This window comes from Triturus cristatus, chromosome 3_2, assembly GCF_964204655.1.
Source record: "Triturus cristatus chromosome 3_2, aTriCri1.1, whole genome shotgun sequence".
Classification (NCBI taxonomy): Eukaryota; Metazoa; Chordata; class Amphibia; order Caudata; family Salamandridae; genus Triturus; species Triturus cristatus.
Genome location: NC_140584.1, coordinates 933,267,546 through 933,292,486, shown reverse-complemented (window position 1 = coordinate 933,292,486; position 24,941 = coordinate 933,267,546). Strand labels below are relative to the sequence as shown.

Sequence of the window (24,941 nt, the reverse complement as noted above, 5' to 3'; positions counted from 1 at the left end):
TCCGCCTCTGACAGCATCCGATGAAGGTTCCGAATGAGGGGGGTGGTGAGGAAGTCAGGGGATTTGTACCATTCTATTTTATATTCAATGTACTAATTGCATTATTGACATGCATATGCCAATGGAATTTGTATCAAACAAGCAGCAGCAATCTCTCAATTTGTAATCACTTTTTACTATGCCCTGTCATTAATAAACAGAATTTAAAAAAATAAAAATAAAGGCAAAAACAGAAAGACAAACATTGGAATGTTTGAGCAGAAGTCTTATACCAGTCATTATATGCCTTTAGACACTCCACTGTCTTAAATAGAGCTCTCAACATTCCAATGGTCTAATATAGTATTTTAGCTTGCTATAGCGGGCTAAACCAGCAATAAAAGGCCAGCTCCAGCATTAAAGGCCGAAGGTGAGGGCCTTTAATAAGGGAGCAAGACTTTAATCGGTGGGATATATACCAGCTATGCAGAGCTATAAGGCTATTAGAACATTCCACTCCTAAAGGGTAGAATGTTTTAACTCGTAAAACAAAGGCCCTACGGAGCCTGAGGGGTTTGAAATCCAGTCGGACTCCGTGAGGCCTTTGTTCACAGCAATAGCTGTGAACAAAGGCAAACATTGGAATGTTGGAGCTCCGGGCTTCTACCGGTCATTATAAGCCCAGAGCACTCCATTGTTTTAAATGGAGCTCCCAACATTCCAATGTTCTAATAAGAATGAAATGTAATCTCATGCTGCTACACACAAGTTTCTAAAACAAATTTAACTGGCCAAGTACATTAGCATTCCAGCACAGCAAAACAGATATAAATGAGTTAGTACTAACCTTGGGACTACTAATGGTCTATTTAATTATCCGCATATACTTGCCCTCAAAATGTGATATTGGTTGGGAACTGGACAATGGCTAAATCAGCAAGGCAATTTTCCCTGTACTGCATGGCGGTAGTCTTCAAGAATCTCCCCACATAGTTTTCTGTTATAGACACTGGGCAGTCCCACGTATGACTAGGATCAAAGGACTCTATGCCTGCAAGTGAATTTTCGGCCAACTCTTATTTGAATAGCAATTAATAAGGATTATGTTACTTACCCTGTAAGTATCTGTTCTTGGCATGTAGAGCTGTAGATTCACATACTCTGCAGACTCCTGCCATCTAGTGTTGGGTCCGGATGTTTGCAAGTGGTTTCTCTTTGACTAAGTTGTTTCCAGTCACGAGGCAATGTGACTCCTCCTTTCGGTGATAATGTGCATGGGCATCGACTCTATTGTTAGATGGTTTTCCCGTAAGAGGGTGAGAATGGAGTAAGTGAGTGTAGTACAGAGATGTCCATGAGTATGTAGTAATAATAAGACTGCTTGTCCTACATTAGCATGTTGGCGGGCTAATACATCCACATAATAATGTTTGGTAAATGTGTGTGGTGTGGACCATCTAGCTGCCTTACATTTGTCAGTTATGGGAATGTTGCCTAAAAAGGCCATAGATGCTCCTATCTTGCGAGTAGATTGTGCTCTAGGTGGTAAAGTTAAAGTTCTTTTAGCTTGAACATAGCAACTTTGAATGCATTTAACAATCAACCTTGAAATACCGGATTTAGAGATAGGTTTTCCCTTATGAGGTGGAACAAAGGCGACCACGCGGCGAGAGCGGACATGCCCGGGTAGAGCTCCTGCCTGAGCTCGCCTGCACCGGGCCTTTTATCCGCCAAAAACCTCCTTTTCTGGCCCGAAACTGCCGGCGGACCTGCTCCGGCGTCTCCTGCATGCCCTGGCCAAATTTGGGGCTCATCGGAGGCACTGCGCACCACCGACGCCGAGACTGGGGCCGCCCTGGGGAGCCCGCGCCTGGGGAGAACGCCGGCGCGAGTCCGCGGCTTGAGGCGCCGCACCAGGCCTCGAGGGACCCGGCAGCCTCCCGCGATCCAACACCATAGCTGGCCCTAATCTGCTCCCTGCTACATGCCCTGACCAAACTGGGGCTCCTTGGCGACGTTGCACGACGCTGCCACCAACGACGGGCCTGGCGCCGCACCGACGAACCCACACCTGGGGACGGCGCCTACGCGAGTCCGCGGCTTGAGCTGCCCTCGCAGGCCCCACGCTGCGGCTTAGGATACGCCCTGCGACTGCTGTCGTGACCCCCTGGGCGACGGCGACCCTTGGACCCGAGACGCGACGCGGGGAACTCGCCCCCCCCCCCTCCCCCCCCGCTTTGACCTGGGGGCTGCTGCACCGTAGTCTGGCCTCCTTCGCACAGGCTCTCCATAGACCACCATGCTGCGCCGCCTGCGGCCGCACTCGCGCTGACGAACCTCCAAGAGATTGGACCTGATCGGAGCTACGCGGGTGCCCTGCTCCCCTGGGAGGAGACCTCCGCCCTGCGCTGCTTGGAGCTGCTGGCTTTACGGCGGGTGAGGCGCGGCCTCCACCGGCGATCCCGGAGACGCCGGGGTGACCTGCTGCGGCCGACGGGCCCCTGACACACAACGCCGGGGGTCATTGCCTTGCGCTCGCCACCAGCCCCATGCCGGGAGGAGCGCGGACACGCACTGGATCGGGGTCTGCGGGGGCAAAGGGGAGACAAACGAAAACGGCGCACAAGATGGACACCGACCACGTGGCGGCGAAGCTGGACAGCGTCTTGGCGGCCATGGAGCGGATGGAAGAGTCGCTGCAACAGACGCGCGCCTCCCTGGAGGCCAGAATAGATGGCGTGGCGATTGACCTAACCCATCTCCGCGCCGACCACAAGAAGCTACAGGCCCGCACTAAGACACTGGAAGATGGAGTGGCGGCGGTTGAACCATTGGTGGCACAAACAGACAAAAAGGTGCGTGACCTCCAAACCAGAATGGACCTCTTGGAGGGCAGGGCTGAGGATGCAGAAGGACGGGCACGAAGAAACAACATTCGCCTCGTGGGCATCCCAGAGAAATGGGAGGGAGCGGATCCCGCACGTAAGGTCGAGGACTGGCTGCGAGACCTTCTTCCAGCTGGCACACTTTCCCCCCACTTCGTGGTGGAGAGAGCCCACCGAGTGCCCATGCGGCCGCTCCCTCCGGGCTCTAACCCCAGGTCATTCCTCCTTCGAGTACTCAACTACCGAGATCGGGACGCGATCCTACGCGAAGCCAGGAACCTCGGGGAGGTCACCATCGAGAACGCTGCGGTGATGTTCTTCCCGGACTACACTGCGAAAGTTCAGGGACAGAGACGCTCCTTCCTGGCTGTCAAGCGGAGGCTGCGGGAGGCAAACCTAAAATACTCGCTACTTTTCCCGGCTAAACTACGAGTCGTGCTACGTGACAAGACCCACTTCTTTATGAACCCTGAGGAGGTTGCGACCTGGCTGGATGGAGGTATGCCTGACGCGCCGCGAAGGGCGCCGGGGGCCAACGCGATGGAACAGTCCAGGGGCCCGGGGAGGCGACGCCGCCGACGATCATCCACGCCACCGCTACACGGGGAGGCAGCACGCCACTCCCCGCCGGCGGCTCTGGTCCAACAAGAACAACAAGATGCTTTACGCAGAGTGGCGGAAATCAGCAACTCCCCGGCGCCGTCGCTCCACCCGGGCGCCAGCCCAGTAGCGTCTTCTACAGATGACGAGGCGATATATGGGTTGCCGGACACGCAGAGCTCTGGGGGACCCCCGGAGGTCACACCCCAGACTGTGGATCTCTTTGGTTGACGGCGGCTGGCCCTGACTGCTGCTCCCTACATAACGAGAACCCGCCAGGGCTCCTGCCTGGCTGCCCCGCTTGGCCCTGGGGCTGTCCTGGACCTGCCACCGATCACACTGCCGCTGCCCTGGGGAACCGAAATGCGGCGCTGGCCACTGTAAGTACTTTACCTACTTGTTCGTTTGCAGCTCACGCACCTCCGCTGCGGACGCGGGGGAGCGCCGGCCCGCAGCAACTTGACCAGCCTGGGAGGAGGGGGCTTACACCTCCCCCTGACACTTTTTCACACCCCGGACTAATACCTGAACGTACAGCTGCCGCAGCATGGAGTAGGAGACGCTGGGCGTCCGCTGGCCAGTGGAGGCTTGCATGCAGCACCCGGGAGGGACACTGGGCACACCCGTAACTGCATTGTTTTGTTTCCTGTTTGAACGCAACCACGAGCACCCCCTTAGACTGTATAGTTTGCGAGCTCACTTGAGTGTTTGGACGGCGACCTGTTGTGTGGCCGACCTTTTGGTATTTGGACTTTGTTGCCATGTTAAGGCTTTTTGTATTCCCCCTATTCCCTACCCCACTACCCTGTTGGAGATCATGGTACTGCGAATATGACACCTATGACAGTTGCACGGCTGGGACGGGCTACTGGAGCTGGGGGGTCTCCGACCGGGGGACCACACCTTGGGAGGAGGGATGGCGCGCAGGCATGAGTAGCTGACATGACTGATATACAAATATGCACCTGGAACGTCAGGGGAATGCACACACCAACCAGACGCTATCAAATCTACTCTTACCTAAAGCGCCACCGCATCAACATAGCACTGCTCCAAGAGACCCATTTAAACGGTGCTGAGGTGCAAGCGCTGCGCCGTCGATGGCGGGGGCAGCTTTACGCTACGGAGTACTCCTCCTATGCGCGTGGCACGCTGATATGGATACGCCCTGGGACCCCCTGGGTAACTACGGAGGTGGCGGTGGATGGGGAGGGCAGATATGCGGCTGCGCAGGGCAGATTAGATGGCCAGCCTCTCACGCTAATGTCCCTCTATGCCCCCAATGTAGATCAGGGCGGCTTTCTGGCGCGAATCTCACAGGTCCTGGCACCATGGCACGCAACCTCGTGGATAATAGGGGGCGATTACAATTGCACACTAGATACAGCGCTGGACCGCTCCCTCCCACCCCCCGCTAATGCCTCTACACGGGGAGCCACCAAAGCGTTGCTGGAGTGGGCTGCACAGTGGGACCTACATGATGTCTGGCGGCAACGCAACCCGGGGGCGCGGACATACTCTTACTACTCCGGCGCTCACGACTTGCACGTCCGCCTGGACAGGTTCATGGTTTCCGCTGCCCTCCTACCCCACGTGACAGACACACAATACATGGGCCGCACGCACTCGGACCACAACCCACACTTTATGTCACTGGCCTGGGCGCGTCCGCACCCTCCTGTCCCCACTTGGCGTTTGCAGCCTGCGCTGCTGCTGGACGCGGCTTTCCGAGACAACTTGCTCACATGCATTGCGCAATACTTCGAGGACAACGCTGGCACGGCGTCAACTCCACAGACGGAATGGGACGCCTTTAAGGTGGTACTCAGGGGACATTGCCTACGCGCACAGGGACACATAAGGCTCCAATTGGAGAGGGACCTGACCAGCTTGGAGTCGGACTTACTGCCACGGGAGGAGGGGGCTGTGGCTGGCGACGGGGGTCCGCTACAAGAGGCCCGCGCAGAGCACGTGCGCCTTTTAGAGCGGCTCCGAAACATAAACTATGCCGCGCACTCGGCGAGGACGCATCACCTGGGCGACAGACCTGGCAGACTCTTAGCGTGGCTCATCTCTCAGGAGACCCGCTCGACACCAGTGGCGGCTGTACGGACGGAAGGGGGGGACTTAGTGTACACGCAAACCGGTATTCACGATGCCTTCACGGCTCACTACGAAGGGCTGTATCGCTCCCGTTTGACGGCTCCTCCTATGGCTATTGCTGACTACCTCTCCCCCCTGCCAATGCCGCACCTAACTATTGCGCAGCAGGACGAACTAGGTGCCCCCCTGGAACCTGATGAGCTCCGAGAAGCCATCTTTAACCTGTCAAATGGTAAAACGCCGGGCCCGGATGGACTGCCGGCCGAGATGTACAAGGCCGGCTCGGATATTCTCATTCCGGAGCTGCTGAAGATGTACACCGCGGCAGCAGAGACTGCCGCTCTGCCCCCCACATTAAATGAAGCCACGCTGGTCTCTATTCTTAAACCCGGCAAGGATGGTACACAGGTGGGCTCTTATCGCCCATTGGCACTCCTGAACACAGATTATAAAATCTTGGCCTCTACCTTGGCTAGAAGACTGGCCCCCCATGTGCCCACCTTAGTACACAGTGACCAGAACGGGTTCGTCCCCACACGCCACACTTCCTTTAACATACGCCGCCTCTTCCGGGTGCAGGAGTACGCTACACGGCAGTGGCCGCGAGCGGGATGCCTCATATTGGATCTAGAGAAGGCTTTCGATTCTGTGGAGTGGCCGTACCTGCGGGCGGTTACAGAGAAATATCGACTGGGGGGGGGATACCAGACTATGATTGGCCTGCTCTACGGCAGACCGACAGTCCGGGTTCGCACGGGCCGCCTCATCTCGGACATCATCCGGGTCTGTAGGGGCACCCGCCAGGGCTGCCCGTTGTCGCCACTGCTGTTCTCACTGGCCATGGAGCCATTGGCCACGACCCTTAGAGCACACGGGCTGGAATGGGGAATCCCGCTGGCGGATGGAATACACGCCGTGTCACTGTATGCAGACGATTTGCTACTGTACGTCAGGGACATAACTGCCATCCCTGCCTCCCTCGCTGGCGTTTTCCGCACTTTTGAAGGAATATCGGGCCTCAGGGTTAACTGGGCCAAGTCGGGGGCGTACCCCTTCAACCCTGATGTACAGGAATGTGACATCCGGCTGGGGGGAGACAGGCTACAATGGCATCCCACCACTTTTCGATACCTCGGGATCCAAATCTACCGCACACCGGCGGATGTCTTGGAAGGGAACATTTGCCGAGCGATCGCTTCTATCCGAGCGCAAATTGGCTTTTGGAACACCCTCCCCCTGAACGTGCCCAGCCGTGTGGCGCTAGCCAAAATGATTGTGCTACCTCGCCTTCTCTACTACTTCGCGAACATGCCTCTGTATGTGCCCGTCAGGCTCTTTCGAGACCTAGAGGCACTGCTCCGTTCGCTCATCTGGAACAAGGGAAGGCCGCGAGTGGCGCTGACTAAATTATATATGCCCACAGACTCGGGGGGTCTGGCGGTTCCTAATCTGGAGCTGTATTACCTCGCAGCGCAGATGCAATGGGTGGCGGGATGGCTGAGCGGCAAACACCTCGAAGATACGGCCACACATATGGCTACAAGGACGCAAACGCACATTAATGCGCTGTTCCATCCGATAACCCGCGCACCCTGCCCCTCCCAGATCTACCTGGCAGTGGCACGCAGATGCTTTCTGAGGAGCCTTCGTCTCACGCGCGCTACGAAACCTTATGCCCCTAGCGTACCACTTTTGGGTATGCCCAGCCCGACGGGGCCGCTCACGGAGACTCGCTTAGCTGGCTGGGACCAGGCGGGAGTGGACACGCTGAGTGACCTATATGCTGATGGCGCATTGCTCACGTTCGCCAACCTGTCTGAAGACTCGACCCTCCCGGCGGGGCAGTTCCTCCTACATGCTTCCATTCTGCGCACACTCACGGCTTCCTGGGGTGACATGACAGATGAGCCTCCGACACATACCTTTATGCAATACCTACACGTTATGGGCCATGGCGCGCACGTCGTACACTGGCTGGCGCAGGCGCTGCAGACGCACTCGCAGCCATCCACAATAGCATCGAGGGAGCGCTGGGCGACGGACAGGGGAAGAGACTGGACGGACAAGGAATGGGCGATGATACTGGCCGGCCCAACGAACATCCCACGCAACCCCCGCTTTAAACTTATACAGTACTACATCCTGCAGCGCGCATACCTCACCCCTGATAAAATTAACAGATATTTCGCGAGGACAGACGCAACCTGCCCGCGCTGCTCCTTGCCGGGAGCGGACCTTTTACACATGCTATGGCACTGCCCGGAGATACAGGCATACTGGGGCACGGTGCTGTCACTGCTCGCGTGCGGCGCAGATGGGCGGCTCCCGCACACATGGGAAACGTGCATTCTAGGGCTCTACAGGCGCACAAAAGACAATAAGGTGCAGGCACGCTTTTGGGACATGGGTCTTATCACGGCCAAACGCATGATTACCAAGCGCTGGAAGGCAGTGGCTTCCCCGCACGTACGCCACTGGAGAGCCTCCTTTGTTAATTGGGCGCAAGCAGAGAGCGTGGTGCTCCTTCGCGAGGAAACGGCAGGGCTCCGGAAGTTCCCCATCGCACACCTCTGGGACACTCTCCTTGGGACATTCCAGGGGGCTTGCCGGGATAGGGGGATAACCTGAATCCCTGAAATATGTTGCACCCCCGCTGACGGGACAGCGCCGGCCTTGGGGCTGCTGGGAGGACGACGCTTATCTCCCCCCCCCCCCCCTTTTTGCCCCTGCTTGCCCCTGACGCCCTGGGGATACTGGTGGGCGGGTGCAGACGCGGACACTAGGGAGTCTTGACCTCCCTGAAAGCCCTCTGTCTCTTTTGTTCCCCTCTCCTGACTTGCGACCCCCCGCGCACATCGCGCAGTCCTGCCGAGCCCAGCCTGACAGCCAATGACCCTCCTGCTCTGCCGCAGACCGATCTCCCCCCCCCCCCCTTCTTCACTCCCCCTCTCCCCCTCGGCCCTGTTTGAGTTTATGACCTTAACCCTAGCACATCTTTTTGCTATGCATACACGGGATAGATAAGGACTATGATGCTGCACACCAGGCTCGCCAGCTCTCTGCGCTGCCATATGTGTAGCTGTGAGCTATACTGGGTTATCCTTGCCGCGCTGCGGCCTGCACTCTGAGCGCGCTACTGGCGTTCGACCACCCGGAGGCCTCTACATTCTGGGGACATGGTGACGTCCGCTGGGTCACTGACTTGGGGCTTGGGTGGCAGCCGGCATAGCTGTGGAGTGGGCTAGATCACAGCGCCATCCTCTACCGTTGATAGCATGCACCTGAGACACCTCTAAAACTAAAAAAGCACATACGTAACATTCCGCGCCTACTCCCTTTACAACGCACACACCCCCCCTTCTGCGTGCATGTCATCCTGAATAATGCCGCCGGACCTCCGGGTTGTCGGCTAAATGGCCGTGTTCTTATCTCTGGTGATGTACACTTGATTTAACTGCTTTACCACCTGGACGGTGAATGTGCGTTGTAAGATGACATAAATGTGCACAATAAAGGTTTTCAAAAAAAAAAAAAAAAATGAGGTGGAACAAAGGCAACAAAAAGTTGTTTTGTTTTGCGAAAATCTTTTGTTATATCAATTTAGTGTAATAGTGCTCTTTTGACATCAAGTGTGTGTAGAGCTCTTTCTTCTACAGAATCAGGTTGAGGGAAGAACACAGGTAACTCAACTGATTGGTTAATGTGAAACGCAGAGAGAGACTATTTTTGGAAGAAACTTTGGATTTGTACGAAGAACTATCCTATCTTAATGAAGTTGAAAAAAGAGTTCTTCTAAAGTTAATGCTTGTAGCTCACCAACCCGTCTTAATGAAGTGATAGCAATTAGGAATGCAATCTTCCATGAAAGAAATTATAATGAACAATTGTGTAATGGCTCAAAAGCTGGGCCCATAAGCTTTGTCAGAACAATGTTGAGGTTCCAGACTTGTGCAGGTGGTACCTTGGGTGGTATTATTCTTTTAAGGCCTTCCATAAAGGCTTTGATTACTGGAACTGGAAGATAAATGTTGCCTGTTTTGAAGATATGCAGCTACTGCTGCAAGGTGTAGTTTAATGGATGTGTAGGCTAAACCTGCTTTCTGTAGATGCAAAAGATAAATGATATTTTGTATAGATGCATCTAGTGGATTAATTCAATTATTATTGCAATATATTACAAATCTTTTTCATTTTGCTGCATAACTGTAGGAAACTGGCTCTATATATACTACACCAAAATGAGGTATTGTGCGTATAGAGTCCAGGTGACCCCAGAGGTAGGCAGAGGTTAAAGTTAGATAGAAACTTACTCTCTAGTTGTGGTACAGTGATCGAGCAGTAGGTCAGTGGACAGTGTTAAGCATTTGATGTACACACTCAGTCAGCAAATGAATTCACACACTCAAGAACTGAACTCTAGGCCAATTGTATTTGTATAAACAATATACTGTTGTTTTATTTTTAGAACCAAGCAAGCCTGGCACAGGTAAGCATTAAATACTTCACAGTAATAAGTTGCTGATTTTAGAACAGTTTGAAAATGCAATAGGAATTGTACTTTGTTTGATTTACAGGGGATTCAGTAGGTTGCAATACTTAGCAAATACAGTACATTGAAATGAATAGGCTTTTTCAGTAAATTACAGGTAAGTTATTGTTTACGTTACTTTTCTAACTCAGTGCTGGATACCTAGATTCAGCACTGGGACATTTCCTGCAAACAGGTAAGTAAATAGGTTTTGGTTATTTTTGTGATTTTGAAAGAATATTTTTAGATTTCAAAACTCCACACAAACATTTTGGAAGAACATTGTCAATGTTATCCTATGGAGGAAAAACAGGTTATCGGTTCACAGGTAAGTTATCGACTGTGGGAGTTAAGGATCTGGGGTTAGACTCAGGGGTCCCCCAGGGTCGGTGATGCACTCTTGTTGCACCCTCAGCGGCACTAGGGCGGCCAGGTGCAAAGTGTTAAGGCCCAATGTTATCCAATGGGGGCCTCCTGTTGGTGGCTGCTGGCAACCTGACCACTGGGCTGTGGGAGCAAAGCTCCTAGGTTTTAGGTCAGGGCAAATGGGGAAACAAAGTATCACAAAAGGTGCACCCTCAGCGGCACTGGGGCGGCCGGGTGCAGGGTGCTGTTTCGAGGTTTGGTGCCCTGTTGTTTTCAATGGAGAACCTCTGGTTTGCAAAAGCACTGCAGGCAGGCAGGCGAAGGATTTCTTGGTGCGACCACCACTTCGAGAGGTAAGTTGGGAAGTTAGGGGTTGGTTAGGCACCGTCGGTCTGGGCACACAAGGCCGTGGGGTGTCGGGTGCAGGGGTGCCTTTTGGGGTCAGATCTTCTTACCAGCTCTGGGTCGCGGTCAGGGGGCCTTTTGGATTTAGGCTGCAGGCATCAGCTGGAGGCTTGAGGCAGGTCAGGGGTCGCCGGATCTCGGGTCAGGATCGCCGGGGTGTTTTTCTACTCTAGCTCGGGCCGGGTCCGGCGGGTGCAGAATGGGCTGGTTTTGCGGTCTCCGGCTGCTGCCAGAGGTTGCAGTTGAACAAATCCGGTGTTCACGGGAGAAGCAGTCTTTGGAACTGAAGGCAGGCAGGTCCTCCGGGATTTTTGAGGTTGCTGGCTGCAAGACACACCAGGATTTAGCAGGAGCAGGTTTGAGGGGAGACAGGCCTGTAGGGCTGGGGCCAAGTCAGTAGTCGTCTTCCTCTTGTCAGCTGGCTGCACGGCTGTTTGGTCCTTCTTCTTGTTTCTGGATCTGAGGAAGCAAGGTTCAAGGTGCCCCCTAAATACTTGATTTAGGGGAGTTACAGTTAGGTAAAGGGCCGGGACCAATGGGTCCCTTCCCTAGGCTGGGTACACCCCCTATCGTGCCACCCTCCTGTGGGAGGGGGGCAGGAGCCTGTCCCTGGTTGGTTGGGTCCCCCCATCCTCAAGATGGCGGGGATTCGGAGTTGTGCTTCACCTCGCCTCCCCGACCTGAGGGGTGGAGTTGGCAGAGGTGGGCACACCTCTTTCCCTCACTTGTTTTTCCTGCCGGTTCTACTGCCCAAAGTGGAGGGTAGACCAGTGGGGACCAGTTGCTGAAAGCAGCAAATGGTCTGGGGAGGCTCACAAAGGCAGCATGCCTTGGAAGCTTCCCCTTCGTGAACCCTGCCCATCCTGGGGAAAGAGGCTTGGCACGTCATCCCAGGATGTGCATTGTTTCACGCCCCCGAGAGCAGCAGGCTCTCGACCCCGGGGTCCAGAAACATGTCTGTTGATGGCAGCCTAAGCAGCCACTCAGTCGGGACACTAGATGTTGGTTCGAGTTTCAGGGGACATCTCTAAGATTCCCTCTGTCGTGCATTTTACATTAAATCCCACACTGGCATCAGTGTGGGTTTAATGTGCTGAGAAGTTTGATACCAAACTCCAAAGTTTTCAGTGTAGCCATTATGGTGCTGTGGAGTTCGTAATGACAAACTCCCAGCACCATATACTCTTAATTACAGCACTGCACTTACAATGCCCAGGAATGGACTTGGGCACTGTAGGGGTACAGGGCTCATGCACCTGTACCCTCACCATTGGCATAGTGCACCCAGCTAGAGGGGTGACTGATCTATGCCAGGGCAGTGGTTTGTAGGCATGGCACACAGGCATGTGTGCCATGTCGACTCTTCACTTTGTTCTGCATGAAGACACGCAGCCTGCAAAGACAGTGTGTGAGTGAAAAGGTGCAGGGCCTCTAAGGGTGGCACAATAAGTTCTGCAGCCCCTAGGGGCCTTCCCTAGTACCATTTACCCAGGACCTACTTGTGGCGAGGGAAGCCAATTGGGTTTAGGCTTCAATGCAATTTTAGGGAAGGAACATAGGCCCTGGGTACCTGATTAGCAGGAGCCCAGGGCACACTCAGTCAAAGAACATCAGCAATTCAGCAAAAGGTGGGGCATACCATGCAGAAAGAGGGCACTTTCTCACAATAACATGCTCTAGTGGTAGGTTTCCTTGCTTCTTAAAGAATTGTCATACAATCTGGTGGTAGGTTTAGGTAACCAAACTATGATTTTAGGAGCCAAATCGCTAGGTTGAGGTCCTTGGGATTTGGATGTCTGATTTCTCCATGGTTCTGTGTGTTAAAGTTTGACGTTATGCGAAGCTTCTGATGTGTAAATTCTAATAGTTTCAATAGTGTGGTGACCCATGGCTGACGAGCCCATGTGGGAGCTGCAAGAATCAGTGTGAGAGAAGTCTGCCTGAGTTTCCGAACCAGAAATGGAAGGAGGGAGAGGCGGAAAAGTGTAAGCAAATATCCCTGACCAGTTGATCCATAGGGCACTGCCTTTGGATAGAGGGTGTGGTAACCTGAGGCAAAGTCTGGGCATTTTGAGTTCTCTGCTGTGGCAAAGTAGTCCATTTGTGGAAATCTCCATGTGTGAAAGTACAGAAGGAGAACTTGTAGGTGAAGGTCCCATTCCTGTATTTGTTGTTTCATCCTGCTGAGGAGATCGGCAAAAATGCTGTCCGTGCCTGGAAGGTGATCTGCCAGGAGCTGGATTTTGTGATGAATTGCCCGAGAGAGCACTCCCCCCCCCCCCCTGTTTTTGTAAATAGTAAATTGTCATATTGTCCGTTCAGATTAAGACAACTTTGTCTACTAGGTGAGGAAGAAATTCTTTTAACACTAGTTGAACTGCTTTCAGTTCTAGGTGGTTGATGTGATAATTCAGTTGTTTGGTGTTCCAAAGACTCTGAACTGTTACAGGTTGTAAATGTGCACCCCAATGCGGTTGTTGTGAGCACGAATTGTGGAATAGGGTCGATAAAGGGCCGCCCTCTTGATAAAATTTGTGAGTTCCACCTCTGTAGAGAGTGATGAGTGCGGTTGTCTACCAACACTAGATCTGTTAGCTGACCCTGTGATTGATTCCACTGACGTGCCAAGCATTCTTGTAGAGGACAAATGTTTAGTCTTGCATGAGGCACTATGGCAATGCATGAGGCCATTATTCCTAGTAACTGCATGAAAGTTCTGGCTGAGAGATAGTGGCTGTTTCGAAACTGTAGTAACAATGTTTGAAAATTGTGAATCCTGGCTGCATTGGGATATGCTAGAGCCATTTGAGTGTTTAGAATGGCCCCTAGATATGGTTGTATCTGACTGGGTTGAAGATGGGATTTTTGCATATTGACTGTAAATCCTAATTGATGTAGAAGATTTATGGTGATTTGAGTGTTGCACACACTTATGATGTGTGTTGGCTTTTATGAGCCAATTGTCAAAGTTTGGGAAGACATGTATTTGTTGTTTTCTTAGATGTGCTGTTATTACTGCTAGGCATTTGGTGAACACTCTGGGTGCAGTGGTTACTCCGAATGGAAGTACTTTGGACAGATAATGATGTTTTCCTATCACACATCTGAGGTATTTGTGATGTGCTGGGTGAATGGGTAAATGAAAGTATGCGTCCTTTAATTCTAGTGTTGACATGAAGTCGCCTTGCTGCAAAAGTGGAAGTACTTGTACAGTGACCATATAGAAGCGTTCTGATAATATGTAGAGGTTTAAAGGCCTGAGAGCCAATATTGAACTTAACGAACCGTCCTTTTTGGGAATTAGGAAATATAGTGAATATACTCCTGTTCCTTGTTATTGTAATGGGCCGAGTTTCATAGCTCTTTTTGTTAGAAGAGCTTGTACTTCTTGTTTAAGCAGATGTTTGCGTTCTAAAGACAGTTTGTGAATACGAGATGGAATGTTGGGAGGGTTGCTTGTGAGCTCAAGGCAATAACCATGTTGGCTAATGTCCCAACTCATTTGTCTGTTGTTGTTGATTGCCAAATGGGAAGAAACTGATGTAATCTTCCCCCGACAGGTGTTTAATGTTCGGAAAGCAGTGATATCTAGTCACGGTTTGTTAGTGGATGGGGAGGTACGTGACGGTGTACCTCTACCTCTTCCTTTAAAGTTGTTACCTCTATATCCACTTCTATAGAATCCTCTAGAGGGGGGAAATGGAGTCTGTGTTTTAGACAAAGACGGGGTGGCGTCTGTGGTATTAGTTTTAGAGCCCCCTCTGTAGAAGGAGTGACAAAAGGAACCTCTAGAAGACAGAGACTGAAGTGCTATCATTGATTTTGCCACTTCTGTGCCATTTTTCATCTTTTCTAACGATTGGCCTGAGGCCCAAAAAGATGCTCTTTATCAAATGGTGCATTAAGGATAGTTTTCTGAACTTCTGGTTTGAAACCAGAAATTCCTGATCCATGCATGTCTCCTTAGCACAATGCTGGTATTGACTCCTCTATCTGCAGTATCAGGGGTATCTAAAGCACATCTAATAGATGAATTGGAAAGGAGCATGCCTTCTTGCACTACTTCTTGCCCCTTTTTGTGGTGTTCTTCTGGGAGATATTGCAATAATTCTTCCATCTCATCCCAGTGTGCCCTATCATACCTGGCCAACAGCCCTTGAGTGTTAGCTATGCGCCAATGATTGGCTTATTGAGCGGCTACTCTTTTTCCGGAAGCATCTATTAATTTTGATTCTTTATCAAGAAGTGGTGCCTCCCCGAAGGTTTGTGAATTTGCCCTTTTACGGGCATGGGAAACTACTAACGGATCTAAAGGAAACTGATCTTTAATAAATACTGGGTCAGATGGAGGGGGTTTATATTCTTTCCCCCCTAGGTGTTAGGATACATGCCCTAAAAGGATCCTTTAAAATGTCGTCTGCATGCCTCATCATACCTTTTAACATAGGCAAGGATTGAAATGTTCTGCGTGTGTTCCCTAAAGTTTCAAAAAGGAAATCCTCCTCTAAGTCCTCTTTCTGTAAGGTGATCCCATGATAAGTGGCTGCTCTAGCAATTAGCTCCTGATATGTATTATTATCATCAGCAGGGAAAGGTTTAGCTGGATATAGATCGGGATCTGTCTCCCCTGGTGGGTCTATATTCAAATTATCCCACGGGTCAGGTAGTGGTTTATTATCATTGTCCTCATCATCTCCTATATCAGGATTTATATCAGGAGACCCCGGAGGTGTAATATGTGAAGGGTCTGAAGCTGGTAGGTATAAGAGGTACTGGTGAAGAGGGTGGAGTGGTTTGAGGAATGTTAATAGGACTGGTAGCTATGCCCTTTTTCTTCTTTAGATGGATTCTGTAATCAGTGTCTATTTTCATTTTGGCAGGTGGTACCACTGGCTTAGTTGTAATGTACCCAGTCTGAGGATTAATATGTATTTTCTTCTGTTTCTGATCCATCTTTGTTTCATTTTCTCTAGTATCAGCTCCAGTGCCTTTAGAGGAGCAGCCTTCTCTTTCGGTGCCAACATTTTCAGTGCAGAGTTGGATTTGTCCCTTTTATGTTTCAAAGCCGACTGTTTCGGCATCAAAGAGGTGTCATCTCGGTTCGGGCCCGAACCGGAAGGCTCGACTTTCTGTTTCGGTGCCGAGCCGGAAGGCGGGGCATAGGAATCAAAGTCTTGGTTCCTACCTTGGCCTGATGGCAGTGGTGACCCAATAGTCTTTGACTTAGTTGGAGTGGATTTGGTGGGCAAAGGGGCTTTGTTACTCACGCACCCTGTCCAGATGGACAGTCATGGGACTCCAGCTCGATCTCCAACTCTGAATAGGAGTCCTGGACGGAAAAGGTCTCTTCCTCTTCTACTGCCGACGCCTCCATCACTTCTTGCTCGACATCTTCGCCGAAGATATCAGGGGTCTGCTAGATAGTTAGTCGCTGCATGTCTCTGTGCCATGCACAACAGTCTGTAAGAGACTTTTTGGAACGGAACGACCGACACTCGTTGCAGTCTTCCTCTTTATGCTCCGGGGATAAAGGTTACAAACTTTATGAAGGTGGGTGCTTGGGTATTTGGAATGGCACCTAGGACAGAAAGGGAATGGTGTCAGTTTCATGCTGGATCTTTGAGTGGAAAGAGGAGACGAGCTAGTCCCGATGGCCGTGGTTAGAGTTTTGTATTGGATATGAAAGATTTTAGAAGTTTTTCGACACGCAGAAGTTTGGAAACGCGATCGAAAACAGTAACAATGAGAATGGTGAATTGCACACCAAAGGGATCCCGAGTGACTGTTTTGAATCGGAAAGCAGCAATACACATCCAAACCCGATGGCGAAAAAAAGCAATCTAACAATCGAGTCGATGCCCATGCGCATTATCACCGAAAAGAGGAGTCACTTTGCCTCGTGACTGGAAAAGATTTCTTCAAGGAAAAACAACTTGCAAACATCCGGACCCAACACTAGATGGCAGGAGTACACAAAAGCATGTGTATCTACAGCACATGTGCCTCGAACATAAGCTTTCCATGATGGGTCAGAATGGGATTGACCTCATATTTGTCTGTATCTCCCTAGGCTAAATGCTCTCTTCTGAGTGAATAACAAGTGAGTCTCATCAGTAGGAGTTGTTGTATTTAGCTCTAACCAAAGAAAGCCTTAGAGCACTGCTCCATAAACCCATATGTAACCACAATTTAGCTTGAGCATGTTAGTATGCCTTTTGCAGGCTATTCAAGAGGATCTTGCCATGGTATTTTTGCACTAAATCAGTGAAATTGGGCAATACAATGTGATATGTCCTGTCTGGCTTAGGATGGACAATGACAATTGCCGCTTCCCAATTCTGAACTGCTGAGGGGGAGCAAATAAGCCATTCAAGACAGATACAACAACATTCATCAGGAATATGCATTAGCAGAAATCTGCTTTTAGTCCAGGGAGAAGCCTTTGGTGTGATGTAACTCAAATATTTAGATGCTACTAGGCTTCGTTAGTCTAATGTGTGAGTAAAGCTTTACTATCGAAGGATAAATCTGAAACCTCTCTCAGAATGTTGGCATTAAGGAATTTTCTCTTGAACCGTGCCCGAAAAGCACACAGACTCAGCAATTCATAGCTGGAACAGTAATGTCCACTCTCTTTATTTAGGAGTGCTGCATGACAACATTCTTGGTGTACGAAGTTCAGAAAAATAACTATTTTGCAAACCCAGGTGGAATAAATGAATTCAGGAATTCTTTCAATGTAACTGGGCCCAACCGTTACAGAATTTATCAAGGCCAAGGAGGGAGGTGGAGCCAGGCACTTACCCTTGCCACAACATTGTTGCGAAAAAGAGTGACTGAACTGGGAGATTATTCATCACTTTGATGATCCACTGAGAATGTAAAACTGTGCTATATCAGACCCAAAGCATTTTAAATTGTTTTCAATGCAATGTTGTTTATCGGAAGAATGACTGTTTGATGATCAAGTGTTCTATGGAAAGCTGAGGATAACCCTAAAGAACTACACTGTAGTCGTTCAACTGACTGCATTGGGGGTACAAAATCCAGTACCTGCATAGATTTTAAAATAACAACCTGAAACTATTTGGATATAGTAGCTCCTGATCATTCAAAGTTTCTGGTGCTTAACACCATCTGTGCCTACTTTGCCTTTAAGTCCAGTCTTCCCTAGCGCAGGAAGGTTGAAAGTTTCAAGAAGAGGTTACAGATACCTCACCCCAAGATTTTTGCGTAAGACAAAATAATTACTCCAAAAGTACGCACATTAACGCCCCCATTATGAGTTGCCAGTCATGGTGGCAACTCCAAGTGGTCCAGTGTTTATGGTCCTGAAATTACTGGGAGCACATCCGTGCCTGGAAAAATTGTGGCTAGGTGAGGGGCAGCGGAAAGAGGCACAGTCAGACCCACCCAGCTACTACACGGGACGCAGAGAATACACAGCCTCGGCAACCCCTAAGATGCCCTGCAGGCCTAATGGACCAAAGCCCAGCTTCCTGGACATGCACAGGTCCCTACATGCAGATATGGACTTCATGCTCTGAACATGTGGTAAAAATCAAAGTTAAGTTCCTCAGAATAGTTGGAAACCGGTGTAATAGGGCTTAGTAATTAGCAAGTATGGGGACTATTCCCCATTCTAGGGGGAATACTTGAGATCTCCATCAAATCACAGGACAATACCAGCCAGAATTACTGATTACAGCAAAATATCTCCTCATAGTGTTAAAGGAGAACTCTGGCTGGGGGCCAAGTCAGTTTATCTTGTGCCATGTTCAATTCAAAATCAACTGGTAGCACCGATTCCTATCCTAATACGCTGAAATCAGCAGCAACATAACAGAGTGCAAAACTGACACTGCTGGTAAAAAGAGAAAGGAATTCGAGGTTTTATTAAGCACATTTAACACTACAGTACTAGGAGCCTGTATACACATAAAACATATTGGCTGAGGAAACGGAGAAGAGCCTAAATCTGCTTGTCTGTCTGTCTTTCTCTATCGCTTATTTTTTTGTACACATAAAAAATAAAATCCATGGACCTGCAACAAAAATCTCTTGTGGTTATTGAGCCACTTTTTCTCTCATTTTGTAGTGTACCTTTTAGGTACAAGTTTGTGGTTTGCTTTTATTCTGATGATTCACAGCACCACACTGGACCCAGGTATTGTTTGGTAGTTAAATGTATTTAGCACTGAAGAGACTTTGACAGACTGGTTGTATGCCACTCCACAGGTTATGCATGGTTAAAATGGTGCAGATTTGTAGTTTGGCCTCAGTGGGAGGGTTTTGGTATCATGAGCAATGACCAGAGTACAGCCCTTATCTCTTATCTAGTCGTATGTCGCTGTGCTTGAACAAGTGGTGAAGAAGGGTGAGACAAGAACCACTTGAGCTTTTGAGTATGGCCATTTCTCGTTGAAAGATTGAATTTGGCCTGTGTGGAAACTATTTTAGTGTTGAGTGTGTGAGCAGCAAGCTGCTCTTCGTGTGTTGCCGCAATTCAGCAGCTGCACTTTGCACGGAATGACATGAAGGAAAGTGAGAGGTGTGCATGTGATTGTCCATACCATCCTAATATCAATACAGATGTAGTGGGCGCTGGTGGGAATAAGACTGATACAACCTCAGGGAGGGTCACTCAAAGTCTATAAATGGCAGCATTTTTAGGAAAAGTTTTATCCAGTTCTGAATATGGTGCAGCATATTCTACCAAGTTAGGCCACACAGATCAGCCGGCTTAGCCCCACACAAGGCCAAAGCGGCACTACAGAGCCCATCTCTGCTGACACTATACACTCTTTGAATCTGATAAAGCCAGCATGCTCTAGTAGCAGGTGAGGTCTGCCGGAAAGTACACAGGCCATCCAAGCAAGTCGGTGTATTCTGTCACCAGTATGCCTCGCCAACCACCATACCCCGGCCTAAAACAGTCTCTGAGGCTGAGCAGGGCAACAAAAGAGTGGAGCTCTAACCAAATTCCAAGAAAACATGGACAACTTGAGCCCAGATGGCTCCGCTCCCCAAACTGGCTGTGCAATTTAAATGGACGGAAAGCATGTCTCCCTCAAGTAACATAAGGCCTTAGAATTATGCCTAGCAAGAGAAGTGAGACATTAAATATATAACTGTTATCAATCCCTTTACAGGATACCAAGATGATGAGTAATGGGTTGTCCATGCCGAAATACCTTTAACGTCTGCCAAATAGGCCTATCTATCAGAGTTAATGTTAGAAACTGTTAATGTTCGATGATATCTAATTTTAAAAATGATGTATATAAAATATTTTACTAGTTCTACATCGGAATTACCATTTCCCCCAGGTATTCTGAAACACCTATAAAACTTTCTTCTTTTTCCATACTGACATTTCGATTCAGTCAGCCACAATTACAATGATGAAATCAACACATCTCATTACAATGATTTGGTAATATGGCTGAATTTAAAGATTAAGTACACTGGTAATAAGTAAGGCACACATATACATTACACTAAAGGGAGTTATTTCAGCAGGTCACAACTGCCCATAACACTGGGCTAATGAACGTTTTCTGAGACAGAGAAAAGGGATTTTACCATCCTGAAGCTGCTTGGGGGAGTGGTTTTTGGCACTGTTCGTCAGCAGCATCCTTCGGAGCAATGTGTCTGTCCCAGTTATTTCTTCCTCACATACCCAGTCTTCCACGATACACAGATGGGGGTAGTTAGTTGCAAGAAGCCGCAATAAAGCAGAATGTAACCCTAAAACACACGGCACATTTTATTTTACTTAGAAATACAGTTTCTTGACAATTCCATTGTTGGTTCATACATACTGACTCCTATTCAAGATAAGCGAGTCATCAGTTGTACATAACTCAAATCTGGATTGCTTTAATTTTAGAAAATAGAAGTAGGCAAGACCACCACAAGCTTAAACCTTTCAATTCACCACATGAATCTCTAAATACAGGGCCCGATTCATAAAAGTAAGTTACACTTTTGAATAAGTTTACACTTTGTATTAAGTCTACTACTTTAGGTAGTATATAATCAAAGGAGGGAGAAAGAAGCTGAGATTAATTTGGTTTCCTGACAAAGGTAAGTAATCAAAGGGAGAATGGATCACTTGTACCGGTAAACAACGTTTACCACAAATCTTTTTCCCCGCAGGGAATCACAATGCGGTCGTTACAACGACCGCGTTGTGATTCCGCATACCATTACTCCGCAAGTCGAAACAACGACTTGCGGAGGGTGGGGGGAGGTGTTGGATTTAAAATCCAACACCTTCCCTATTGTCCGCACAGACTGGAGTTGGAATAGTAAATTATACTATTCCAACATCCAGCGCCCCCCCTCCGAAAGTCGTTGTTCCGACTTGCGGAGTAATGGTAGGCGGAATCACAACGTGGTCATTGTAACGACCGCGTTGTGATTCCCTGCGGGGAAAAAGAATGCGTCATAAGAGCATACATTCCTTGTACCTGTATTACAAGCAGGGTCAGATGTGTTGACCAACTTAAAAAACCCTCATTCACGTACAGGAGTGATGGAGCGGTATATCTTGATTCTCCGCTTCTCATAGAACGTGAAAGCATCATCATCGGGTCTTTTTTTGACAATATGCTTTCCTCCAACTGGAGGTAGACCAACTGGTGATTACAGTAGTGATCAGTGATAATATGAAGTGAAGTGAGGTGAGTTAAAATTGCCTACCGTTCCTTCCCAAAGAAACTTTATTCGGTTGGAGAGGAGGCAAGGTTAAAAACCAGGGCGGTGGGCTTATAGAAATGTTACTGTTCTATAGCACCTTGCTGTCCATGTGGGTGGTCGACATGTTTCAGCATGCTGTCTGCCCTAGCGGGTCGGGGGCTTTCTTCAGGACCTATGCAAAATGTGAGGTGGGTAATTAAGCACCTTATGAGGGTAGGTAAGGGACTCACCCTTCTTCCTAATCGTTACTGGTCATTAGTACCTATAACTTACAGTTCCCAATGCGGGCTTCCTCGGTGGACCGGCGGGCTCAGTAACCTGCTGAATTGACAGGTTGATCACGAGTACAAGTCGAAACTGTTTCCTCCCATAGCAGGCCTCGAAAAATCCATTCGCAATTGCTAGTGAGATTTTATCAGGTCGAGCTATTTTTAGCACTCACTCGACCTCATGGTCGAGTAAACTTAAGCTGAAAGAAACAGGTGTTCTGTTCATTCAGAAAGCGAATGAGCAATTAAGACGCCTTTAAATCATGTTTTTATCTTGACACATTTGCTGACTACTGAAGGACAGAGGTCAAATGTCAGTTTGACTTTTTACTAATTGTTGCCTTTCTATTCCTGGAAAATGATTTTAACTTTTCTTTCACTTATTTATCACAGTTAATGGGTTTTGTCAAGTGAGCTGACAGGAATTGTGAAACAAAAGGATGTAAAATGTAATTTATTTTCCTCCAACAACATGTAAATGAATAGTACAAGATTTCAAAATATAACTGGAATTATGAAAAAAACCCTTTTTATAATTCAGAAGTGAGATGCAAACAAAGATTTAAATAGGAGCAAAGTAAATCAGGATACCTTACTTGGTGATGACAAATATTTGCACACTTTATTTCCAAACATTGTACACTATATAATTTTATAACCACGTCAGTGACAAATTCTGTAGCCATTTCATTGTAAAATCTGCGGAATGCAAATTACAATGTGTTGCTACTTTATGCTTTAGTTATATTTTTATTAAAAATGATAGTTTTTACACACGATTGAAGAAACATTTCTGCCACCACCCTGATGACAATGCAGTTAAGGAACTAAGTGGCAAGTCAGTGGTCATGTGTATCCTTTATGTGGCTAGATGTGTATTCTATATGGAGTTAATGTTTAGTTTATTAAATCAAACAAAATAGTTTTCTGTACAGCAGACATGCTGAACTCATGTATTTAAAGGTGCTCTCGTATGTGATAAAGAAGAAAATGTCGTCTCAATGAATTAAAATACTTGCCCAGGATCACATGATTTAAAACCAATTTAGGGGTCAATCAATCAATCAAGGAATTTATATCGCGCACTACTCACCCGGAAGGGTCTCAAGGCGCTTGGGGGAGGGGGTCTGCTACTGCTCGAACAGCCAGGTCTTGAGCTGTTTGCTGAAGGCGAGGTGGTCCTGGGTCAGCCGCAGGTGGACGGGCAGGGAGTTCCATGTCTTAGCCGCCAGGTAGGAGAAGGATCTTCCTCCGGCGGTGGCTCTCTGGATGCGAGGGACGACGGCGAGGGCGAGGTTCGCGGATCGTAGCTGTCGGGTGGGCGTGTAGAAGGTCAGGCGGTCGTTGAGGTACCTTGGGCCCAGGTCGTGGAGGGATTTGTGTGCGTGGGTGAGGAGTCTGCACGTGATCCTCTTGTTGACAGGGAGCCAGTGCAGGTCTCTCAGGTGGCTCGAGATGTGGCTGCGTCGGGGGGCGTCCAGGATGAGACGGGCGGAGGCGTTCTGGATACGCTGAAGTCTTTTCTGAAGCTTGGCTGTTGTACCGGCGTAGAGGGTGTTTCCGTAGTCTAGTCTGCTGGTGACGAGGGCCTGGGTGACATTCTTCCTGGTCTCGGTCGGGATCCATCTGAAGATCTTGCGGAGCATGCGGAGGTTGTGGAAGCAAGATGAGGAGACGGCGTTGACTTGTCTGGTCATCGATAGGGAGGAGTCCAGGATGACGGCAAAGTTGCGTGCGTGGTCCGTTGGCTTGGGTGCGGTGCCCAGGGCCGGGGGCCACCAGGAGTCGTCCCATGCGGAGGGCGACGGTCCCAGGATGAGGACTTCTGTCTTGTCCGTGTTCAACTTCAGGCGGCTGATGTTCATCCATTCGGCGACATCTTTCATCCCTTCGTGTAGGTCGGCTTTGGCGGTGTCAGGGTCTCTGGTGAGGGAGAGAATCAGCTGGGTGTCATCGGCGTAGGAAATGATGTTGAGGTTGTGTTGGCGTGCGATGGCAGCGAGGGGTTTCATGTAGATGTTGAAGAGAGTGGGGCTGAGCGATGATCCTTGCGGGACGCCGCAGATGACTTCGGTGGCCTCAGAGCGGAACAGAGGGAGGCGTACTCTCTGTGTTCTGCCGGAGAGGTATGAGATGATCCATTCCAGAGCAATCCCCTGGATGCCGGTGTCGTTGAGGCGTTGGACTAGGGTGCGGTGGCAGACAGTGTAAAATGCTGCGGAGAGGTCAAGGAGGATGAGTGCCGCTGTTTCACCTTTGTCGAGCAGGGCTCGGATGTCGTCGGTGGCTGCGATGAGGGCGGTCTCGGTGCTGTGGTTGGCTCTGAATCCGGATTGCGATGGGTCGAGGGATCCGTTCGTCTCGAGGAAGGCGGCCAGCTGCTTGTTGACGACCTTCTCGATGATTTTGGCAGGGAATGGAAGGAGCGAGATAGGGCGGAAGTTCTTGAGGTCGGTCGGGTCCGCAGTTGGTTTCTTCAGTAGTGCGCTGAGCTCGGAGTGCTTCCAGCTCTCCGGGAAGGTGGCTGTGTCGAAGGAGGCGTTGATGATGTCTCGGAGGTGGGGTGCGATGGTAGAGGCGGCCTTGTTGAAGACATGGTGGGGGCATGGGTCGGTCGGAGATCCGGAGTGGATGGTGTTCATCATGCGTGTCGTGTTTTCGAGGGTCACTTTGGTCCATGTCTGGAGGATAGCGGCGGGGTGCGTAGGTTCGGTCGACGGGTGCGGGGGTGGAGCGCCAAAACTGTTGTGGATGTCGGCGATCTTGCGGTGGAAGTACGAGGCGAGGGAGTCGCAGAGGTCCTGCGAGGGAGTGATGTCGTTGTTGCCGGTGCTGGGGTTGGAGAACTCCTTGACGATGTTGAAGAGCTCCTTGCTGTCATGGGCGTTCTTGTCTAGTCGTTCCTTCAAAGATTTCTTCTTGGTGGTGCGGATGAGCTGGTGATATCTGCGGGTGGCGAGTTTGAGGGCGGTCATGTCGGTGGTCTTGTCGAGGAGCCAGGCCTTCTCGAGGGTGCGGCAGGCCTTCTTGGAGTCCTTGAGTTCGTCGGTGAACCAGGGGACCTTCTTGCTTCTGGGCCTGGTAAGTGGGTTCATCAGTTGG

At 49.7% G+C, this 24,941-nt stretch overlaps 1 protein-coding gene across 3 annotated transcripts in view; it reads right to left on the bottom strand.

Moving 5' to 3' along the window:
• Positions 1-24,941, bottom strand: part of INTS2 (integrator complex subunit 2) — a 305,765-nt gene that overhangs the window by 89,577 nt on the left and 191,247 nt on the right. For all 3 annotated transcript variants that reach the window (XM_085649420.1, XM_085649422.1, XM_085649421.1), the window contains exon 17: positions 20,452-20,616. In XM_085649420.1, coding sequence (XP_085505546.1) covers positions 20,452-20,616 — 165 coding nt within the window. The remainder of the gene's footprint in view (positions 1-20,451; positions 20,617-24,941) is intronic.